Source organism: Wyeomyia smithii, chromosome 2 (genome assembly GCF_029784165.1).
Source record: "Wyeomyia smithii strain HCP4-BCI-WySm-NY-G18 chromosome 2, ASM2978416v1, whole genome shotgun sequence".
Lineage (NCBI taxonomy): Eukaryota > Metazoa > Arthropoda > Insecta > Diptera > Culicidae > Wyeomyia > Wyeomyia smithii.
This window is the reverse complement of record NC_073695.1, coordinates 269849016-269858769: the sequence shown is the minus strand read 5'-3', so window position 1 is coordinate 269858769 and position 9754 is coordinate 269849016. Positions and strand designations below refer to the sequence as shown.

Genomic DNA, 9754 nt, shown 5'->3' with positions numbered 1-9754 from the left:
TACCTACTTCACTTTGCTATTGTATGAAATGCGCTTGCCTTAGGCGCAACAATACCTACAACACCTTGCTTCGGTTTATCGTCGTCATGCAGTTGAAAGTGAATTTGGAAGCATCAAGCGCCGAGCAATGTGCTCAACATTTTTTGTGTCGCTGCCATCTTGAACCCAAAATTCGAACAGTTCATTCCGAAGTGACGAATACCAACAACACGCAGGGAAGCAATGCAACGTAGCGTAACGAGAGAAAGACGATTTTTGTGATAACTGTGAGAGAAGGATCGGTGTGAAACGAAGCAGGTATTCAATCGGGCCGAAGTTGAAGTTATATTGCATCATCGTCGCTTGAAGATTCACTCCTGAAGGTGACGATTCAAAGGTCTGGTTTGGTTCACAATGTTTCTTATATGACTCATTCCCCTAACACAGACATCAAAAAGGAATGGGGATCGATTTCAAGCATGTGATTATTAGCTAGCGATGTTAGTCGATTGGCGTCGCTGGGTACTGAGCCATCGTTGGATTCAGTTGCAGCAGCTTAGACGTGAAAATGCTATGAAAGAACATTCACAATGCAAATGATTGGCAAGTGGTTACCCTCGTATTAGAGCTGTAACTGTTCGTCACAGCATCCTCAATTCTTTAACACTTCTTCGTTTGTGCACTTAAGCACTAAGTTTTCGACGTTTTTTAATTCTCAACTGGAAAATATTTGAGTTAAATCAAAGTGCTTCTTATTAATATTAGACAATTTATTGGAATAATATCAAATTTTGTACAAAAAATGTGGATCAAAACTGTAAAAATTTAAAGATATAAAACAATTATCGTGATTACATGAGGGATGAAAGAGAACATTCATAAATGACGTAGCATTCGAGGGGGGAGGATTTTTTTCTAATTGTTTTTTTTTATCACTGTTTTGTATGTTTAGGGTTAGTTTTATTACTTCCTTGTCTTTTGTTGTTTATTTCCAATTTTCCAATTTCCAATTTTTTTTTTGTTCTAATAAAAATAAACGTTCGATTATATTATTTTTCTTTTTTTTTCATTTACAGATAACAATCAAACATCGCACGGGGATATTACCTCGGACCCAGTAGCTGACGATTATCGATCAATTGAGTCCGGAGAGCCAGCCGCGGAACCGCAGACGAGTAGAAGAAAAATCTGACCCGATCAGTGAAATTTTGTTATAGTGTTTAACCGAGCGACGACAGTACGAGAAAAAAAGGCGTTCGAGCGAGAGAAAAAAGGAGGGTGTCGAAAAGTTTGTCCGTTTTTTTGTTAATTTATTGTTGCGGGTTCGGCGGAGCACTGCGTGTAAAGTTGTGAGAGAATCTCGTTACAAACGGTACAAACCGGAACGACGACGACGAACACAACGCGGACAGACAATGGCAGTTAGTTAGAAGTGTGTGCGACACGGGTTTTATTGTGAGTTGGACCCTAGCAGCAGCAGCCGCCGAAGCAGCAGAGGAAGTGGAAGGAAAAGCGACGCGACGCCGGAGAAGACGACTGCTGTTTGCACCCAGAGGGCCTCCTCTACTAGCTGGTGGTTCCTCCGCCGGAGAAGGAAAATTTGACGCGTAAAAAAACAAGGGCGGAAGTTACACTTCTCACACTCACTGATATATATAAATAGTTTATCTACTACCTACTGTTACTACTAAATCTACTACTACTACTACTACCACCACTGAATACGCTCTAGTGAGAACAAACAAGAAGAGAAAATTAGTGTTTAGGAATTCGTTAAAAAACAGACAAAATCTACTAACATCCCCAACGCTTTAAAACCTTCAAACAAAAAAGATTTAAAACAAAAAAAAACATACCGAGAAGTCGGGGATATCTCGAGCAACTCGATATTAAAGTAAGTTAAATCGAAGTTAGTAACTAAACAAACAAATAAAAACAAGAATAAAAACCAACCCAAAATGGCGACGATAGACGGACGACCGGCGCAATACCAGATCACACTAAAGAACCTGCGTGAGATCATGGAAAACCGGGGACGAGATGCGGTGGCCATCGTGAGCGAGTACGGCGGAGTGCACGAAATTTGCCGAAAGTTGTACACCTCCCCGAACGAGGGGCTAAGCGGTTCGAAGGCGGACATCGAGCACCGGCGGGAAACGTTCGGGTCGAATATTATCCCCCCGAAGCCACCGAAGTCCTTCCTGACGCTGGTGTGGGAAGCACTGCAGGATGTGACGCTGATCATCCTGGAAATTGCGGCCATTATTTCTCTGCTGCTTTCGTTCTACCAACCGGCGGATGACGATGAACCTGCGCTTGAAGAGGAAGAGGAACACTACGCGTGGATTGAAGGTCTCGCAATTCTGGTGTCGGTGTTTGTGGTAGTCGTAGTGACGGCTTTTAACGATTACTCCAAAGAAAAGCAATTCCGAGGGTTGCAGTCACGAATCGAGGGAGAGCACAAGTTTTCGGTGATTCGAGGTGGCGATGCAGTTCAGATAAACATCGGTGATATCGTAGTCGGAGACATCTGTCAAATCAAGTATGGCGATTTGCTACCAGCCGATGGAATATTGATCCAGAGTAACGATCTTAAGATTGACGAATCGTCACTGACGGGCGAGTCGGATCACGTGAAGAAAGGTGAAGGCACAAATCCGATGGTACTGTCCGGAACGCACGTGATGGAGGGAAGCGGCAAAATGGTGGTGACAGCGGTCGGTGTCAACTCGCAGGCTGGAATCATCTTCACTCTGCTGGGAGCGGCTGTTGATGAACATGAGGCGGCAGCGAAGAAGCAGAAGAAAGACGCCAAGAAAAAGAAACTGAAAGATGGTGGCGATGAAATCACGAACAACAGCCACCACCCGTCGTTGAAACCCCAGACGACGGTGGATTCGATCACCTCCGATGATGGGGACGAGGCTAAAGCCGGTGGCGGAGGTGGTGGTGGACATGGTGGCAAGGAAAAATCGGTTTTACAGGGAAAGCTAACCAAGCTGGCAATTCAGATCGGATATGCCGGTTCGACGATCGCCGTGTTGACGGTTATTATTTTGATCGTCCAGTTCTGCATTCAAACCTTCGTCATCGAGCAAAAACCGTGGAAGAATTCGTACGCTAACAATCTGGTCAAGCATTTCATCATCGGTGTGACCGTACTTGTCGTTGCCGTTCCAGAAGGTCTCCCATTGGCCGTCACCCTTTCGCTGGCCTACTCTGTCAAGAAGATGATGAAGGACAACAATCTGGTTCGACATTTGGATGCCTGCGAGACCATGGGCAACGCCACTGCCATTTGTTCCGATAAGACGGGAACGCTTACGACCAACCGGATGACCGTTGTTCAATCCTACATCTGCGAAAAGCTTTGCAAGGTGACTCCGAAGTTTGGCGACATTCCGCGGATAGTTGGTGAAGCGATCATCGAAGGTATTGCGCTCAATTCGGCCTATACAACGTGTCTGATGCCGGGACAAAACCCGGGCGATCCTCTGCAGCAGGTTGGCAACAAGACGGAGTGTTCCCTGCTGGGTTTCGTACAGGGACTAGGCAAGAACTATCAAACCATTCGTGATGCCCATACAGAGGATTCATTTACACGAGTTTACACGTTCAACTCGGTGCGTAAATCGATGAGTACGGTTATTCCTCGACCCGGTGGTGGCTACCGGGTGTACAGCAAGGGAGCATCGGAGATCGTACTGAAGAAGTGTGCTTTTATCTACGGACAAGACGGTGTACTGGAGAAGTTTACCCGGGACATGCAGGAGCGGCTGATCCATCAGGTTATCGAGCCGATGGCGTGCGACGGTTTGCGAACGATCTGCGTTGCGTTCCGTGATTTCGTACCAGGAAAAGCGGAGATTAATCAGGTTCACTGCGATGGCGAACCCAACTGGGACGATGAAGATAATATTGTGAGTAATTTGACCTGTTTGGGCGTCGTTGGAATCGAGGATCCAGTTCGGCCAGAAGTGCCGGATGCTATTCGAAAGTGTCAACGGGCGGGAATTACTGTTCGAATGGTTACTGGTGATAACATCAATACAGCCCGATCGATCGCAACCAAGTGCGGCATCATACGACCACAGGATGACTTTTTGATTCTGGAAGGAAAGGAGTTTAACCGACGGATTCGCGACAGCAACGGTGACATCCAGCAGCATTTGCTGGACAAAGTTTGGCCGAAGCTACGGGTACTGGCACGTTCATCACCGACGGACAAGTATAATTTGGTAAAGGGCATAATCGACAGTAAGATATCGGATAATCGCGAAGTGGTGGCCGTAACTGGCGATGGTACGAACGACGGACCGGCCCTGAAGAAGGCCGATGTCGGTTTTGCGATGGGAATTGCCGGCACGGATGTGGCCAAGGAAGCGTCGGATATTATCCTTACGGATGACAACTTTAGCAGCATCGTTAGGGCGGTTATGTGGGGTCGCAACGTTTACGATTCGATTGCCAAGTTTTTGCAGTTCCAGCTGACCGTCAACGTAGTAGCAGTTATTGTCGCATTTATCGGTGCCTGTGCCGTGCAGGATTCGCCCCTGAAAGCGGTACAGATGCTGTGGATGAATTTGATCATGGACACGCTGGCATCGTTGGCACTGGCCACGGAAATGCCGACGGCGGAATTGCTTTTGCGTAAGCCGTACGGCCGAACGAAACCACTGATCTCACGCACAATGATGAAGAACATCCTGGGGCAGGCTGTGTACCAGCTGGTGATCGTTTTCGGGCTGCTCTTTGTCGGCGATTGGTTCCTGGACATCGAGTCGGGTCGAGGCCAGCCGCTGAATTCCGAAGCGACCCAGCATTTTACCATCATCTTCAACGTGTTCGTCTTCATGACCCTGTTCAATGAGCTGAACGCGCGCAAGATCCACGGGGAACGGAATATCTTCCAGGGTCTCTTCACGAATCCGATCTTCTACAGCATCTGGATCCTTACGCTGCTGTCGCAGATCTTCATCATCCAGTTCGGCAAAGTGGCCTTCTCGACAAAGGCACTAACAATCGAGCAGTGGCTGTGGAGTGTGTTCTTCGGCCTCGGCACCCTGATCTGGGGCCAGCTCGTCACGTCCATCCCGACCCGCAAGATGCCCAAGAAGATGGCGTGGGGACGCGGCGAAGGAGCCGAGTACGCCGAAGCGATCCGGCTCGGTGAGGAGCGCTACGACTCCATGGACAATGACAAGAAACCCCGTGCAGGTCAGATATTATGGATCCGTGGCCTTACTAGGCTGCAGACCCAGCTTCGTGTTGTACGTGCATTTCGATCCACATTAGAAGATTTAGAAGAACGTCGTTCCATTCATAGCTTGCATAGTCTTAGAAGTTCACGCAGTCATCCCGGAGGCATGAGCACGAGTGGTACAATGACTAGTCAAGGTCTCTCAAATCTCTTATATCCACCAGGTTCCAACATCCCAACCGGCCGGCTAATAGGTACTAATGTTGGCGATCTTAAGTATATTGATGAAGATCAAAGACTTCATAATAATCAGCATATTATAGGTATAAACAACAAAGTAGAATACAGTATATAAATTTGATTTATATATCTTACCACACACGCATATGTATTCTATTCTATTACATATATACATATTTGGAACTTCGTATGTTCGATTTCAAAAAGCAAACAAACAAAAAACAATATAGGAACTTCAAACTGATAAAAAAAAATCAAACATAAAAAAAGGAAATCGAAAATTCCAAGAAATCTTTCATTCTTTTCTCTCGAGACACGTTGCAAGTCGACTTGCCAACAAAGCAACGAAACCCTCAAAAGTAGGAAAGAATAAAACAAAACGTAAAACGAAAAAATCAAAAAGCAAGCAAAATTTACCAAGTGCATATTACTTTGATTGATTTTGATTCTAACAATTTTTCCCCGTTTCCCCTTTTTTCACCTCTAATCTCGTGCATTAATCTAATCGGTTGAAATCTTTTCCACTTTTTTGGTCTGTATTCCACTATGTATTTATTTTCTCATTGTGTATCAATTACTTCCAGAGCGTAACGTTTTGTTGAATTGCGTCTGTATAGAGTTTATTACTACCACTAGGTTTTTAACTTCTAACTTTATAACGATTAGTTATTTACTAGTTTCCACTATTTTACCGGCGGTTTATTACCTTATCTACGAAGTAGTAATGTCCACTATTACAAATAATTACAAGCTATATTATTAAGTACTCTATCGATTTGTATCGTTTTTTTTTTTTGGCTTGATTGTGTGTGAGCGTTATTCTGCCCAGTAGCTCAATTTAAACCCCTCCCTTTTCTTTAGTAAGCAGAGCAGGCCGGTTACCCCCCTTTTAGAGTCGCCCCGGAAACCGATGATAACTTTAGAATAAGGCTACTGCTAATCAGATAACCAGTAGTAGTAACCAGTAGTGTTTTCTTTTTTCGTCTATTTTCTATTTTAAGTTTCGACTAAGAATTACTGTTATGCGATGTTATGCGCTAAATTTTCGAGCACAAATTCGTAGGACTGTTACTATCGAAAGCTTAAGGGCCCACACTGTACACTAACTAATATTACCACACAAAATAATAAACAAAAAATCTAAACAAACAAACAAACGCTTGTGTACCCATCATCATAGCCTACTTAGTTAAGAAACGGTGCGAAATTTGAATGTGCGAAAAGTGGCTGCTGTCAGTCAGAGGAAATAATAACTGTTTGTTTGTTTCCTACTTCGGAACGAAATCACAGTCAAAACAATTTTTCCGGACTGCGCTCGGGACATGCAATGCAATGCGCTTTCACCGCCGAGGTCTCGCATCATCAGCGAAGATAAATAAACGAGATTTATTTCGGTTTGCCAGTACTTAAACCATCTCCGGCACACGGAGGTTCTTCGTTTGTTCTCATTCTTTACCCTGTCTCTGATCGGGCAAGGTGAGAGCTACAGCATCTCCCACCGCCGCTTGTAAATCTGGTTTACAGTTGGATGGTGGGGCAATCATTGAATTGAGGGTTGCATTTTTCATGTGACCGACCCCACCTGGACGACGAAGACGGTGGTTGATTGTAAAATTAGAACTCAATTCCGGGCTTCTTTTGTCCGCCTGGCCCTACACTGTCATCAGATGAAGCACAATTCTAATGTGGGACCGACTGCGTCATAGAGCGACCACAGGACAATCAAAGTAGGCCACTGCTGCTCGAGTACGGCCTGATGATGACGGCTTTCGGAGGGTTGGACCGGTAAATGTTGCACTGAAAGAAAAAAGGGCTATTTGAGTTTGACTTTTTATAATTAGCGTGGTTGTATTTTTTGCATTAATGAGCGAGCTATTTTTTTTTACAATACAGTGCGCTTCTCGTCTCGGTTGGTAAGCGCAAAATTTCGTTTAATTGTCGACTAGCAGTTGAGAGTTTTTTAGCACTGTTCGGCAAATATGTAAGCGGAAACGGTTGGGCTGGAAAATTTTACCTACAACCGATACTGTGGCAACATTGAGTTGCATCCGACACTCTCTGTATATCACAACAGTTCGATCGATTTTCCGAGCTCCGGTTGTGCTAGTGCCAGATTCAGAGCTATTTTTGTCGTCTGGATTTCAAGTGCCGAAGTTCTTTTAGCAAATTGAAAACCAACAGGCAAACCGGAAGCATTGCCACCGTCGGAAATGGGTACGGGGACGACAAATGGAGCGGTGTGCTTGTCAGGGTCTGCTTCGCCAGTAAATCGCTTCCTGGAAGGATTTCCGACCGATGAACATCCGTCCGTGAACACAGCGAACTGTGGTTGGCAATTCAATTAAAAAATCGACACTTCGTTTTAAAGAAAATGACCGGCTGTTGGTTTAATCAGAGTAAAGTAGTACCTTTAGGACTACTGTTCGTGAACACATCTCCATGGGTGGAGGGGAGCTCCTGTGCAGTTAAGAAATAAAAATATGATTCTCCAATCAAAATTAGTTCAGCATTGAAATACGAATTATTATGAAGTTATTAAAGCCAGTTTCAAACAATTCATGGACAATTCCAACTTGTGATATTGGACTGTGAAAATCTTTCAGTGTAACACTCGGCTGCTGTTATCGTCGCCTTCAATTAAAGCAAACTAGAGGTTGACGCTTCCTTTGGGACACATTGCCAATGCGTAAAAAAGTGGCTTAATGAGCAGAAAAAAATTGTGTCAATACTGTTATAGTCTTAATTGTGCGTTTACCTGACAGTTTCCGATCCTCTCGGAAGGTAACATCTAACTATTTCTATTACTTTTATGGGCCAGCAGACACTTTTCGCATTCTAATTTTCTTCGGTATTTGTTTAAACCACAAACCGGCCGTTTTTGTACGAACTCTTAACATAATATCAAGCAGCATTACACCATATTTGTACACAGAACTAACGACGCGCCATACCGAATGATCGATCGTTAGAAGATCCCGGTAGGGGGAGGGATTGTAACTACAAACCACGTTGACTAACTTAATTCGTTGTTAAGAAAGACCACCCGCCCCCTCCTGCAGCATATTAGATTAAATGAGTTTAAGCTAGTGTTAGTTATGTTTAGGGTAAGAGATCGATCAAAATTTGGTAAAAAGTGAGGTTAAATATCTACACATGCCTCAGTTCAGTTGTTGAGAAAAATTTATCGTTGAGGAAACAAAAGAAAAGCACACAGAAGATTTATAACTTTGTTGTTGTTGTTTTATTTATTTGTAACATTTTGCAGATTTTTTGCTGACTAAGAATATTAACGTCTAATAAACTGAGCGTAGTAGAGTAACACACTACTGCTGCTGAAAAAAACACCTAAACCAAATACGTTTTGATTTGTTGCTAACACTTTAGTTTATAAGTTTTTACTAACAATGCAGCCTGAAAAACCAGAAGTCCATCCTCGTTTCGCGTCAGTATTTTCCGTTGGTATGCTCTCGTGTGTTTGTGTGCTTGTGCGTGTGTTGATATTCATCATTCATTTATTCTCTTGGAAACAAACTCCCTACTTAATACCAGTGATAAAATTGTATTATTTTTCGTTTTTCCACTTTTGTTTTGTATCAGCGTGCTACTATCAACTTTTTTCCATCGTTTTTCTAAGTATTTTTTTGATTATTCTGTATTTTTTGTTCGTAACACTAGTGAAACAAAAAACCTGTTCAAAACTTAGAAGAGATGGAGAACTGTAGCTCTTTGTAGTACTGATGAGAGACTTAAAAAAGAACCGGCCAACTTTAGGTAAAAATGTCAAATGTCAAATGCAAGCTAATGTAGTTGATCATAGAGGAAAAATGAAAACAAAACAAAAAAAAAACAGTTGAGAGTGACCACCTGTGACGAAAAGCCTGACGATGATTACGATGAAGCTATCTTTGCAATCGGCAGCTAGGATGTACTGCATGTGTATGATATGTACCTCCCTCATTCATAGAACAATCCACCTCTTCCCTTCCATTTTGCTACTGACCGCCCGCTGTATGTATGTAATAACCCGGATACCAAACAATTCAACTATGTGCTCTTTGTATTCACCCACAAACAAACACATACACAAACACCGACTAAGGTTCTTGTTCATCCAAACTCAACCCTGAACTGATTAATTCAACTGATTTTTCAACGCAATGGCTCTTTAAGCTCTTTCGAAGTTTTTTTTTATAGTCTGACCCTTCACTGTTTTCCACAAACAGAAAAACCATCAGAATTCCCCCCAGTATCCAAAAAAACGACGCCCTACTAAGGCGATAAAGAACCCGCAGCAACCACCGCTACAGCAACAATTTAGCCATGGCAACGAACAGA

The 9754-nt window shown here is 43.5% G+C and overlaps 1 protein-coding gene across 7 annotated transcripts in view; it reads left to right on the top strand.

The window, feature by feature from the left end:
• Positions 1-9754, top strand: part of LOC129725921 (plasma membrane calcium-transporting ATPase 1) — a 64334-nt gene that overhangs the window by 21306 nt on the left and 33274 nt on the right. For 2 of the 7 annotated variants that reach the window (XM_055682360.1, XM_055682359.1), the window contains one exon: positions 1056-5502. In XM_055682360.1, coding sequence (XP_055538335.1) covers positions 1938-5502 — 3565 coding nt within the window. In that variant the 5' untranslated portion in view covers positions 1056-1937. Of the gene's footprint in view, positions 1-1055; positions 8481-9754 lie in introns of those variants that run through there. The other 5 variants (XM_055682366.1, XM_055682365.1, XM_055682363.1 and 2 more) reach the window with 4 other exon arrangements.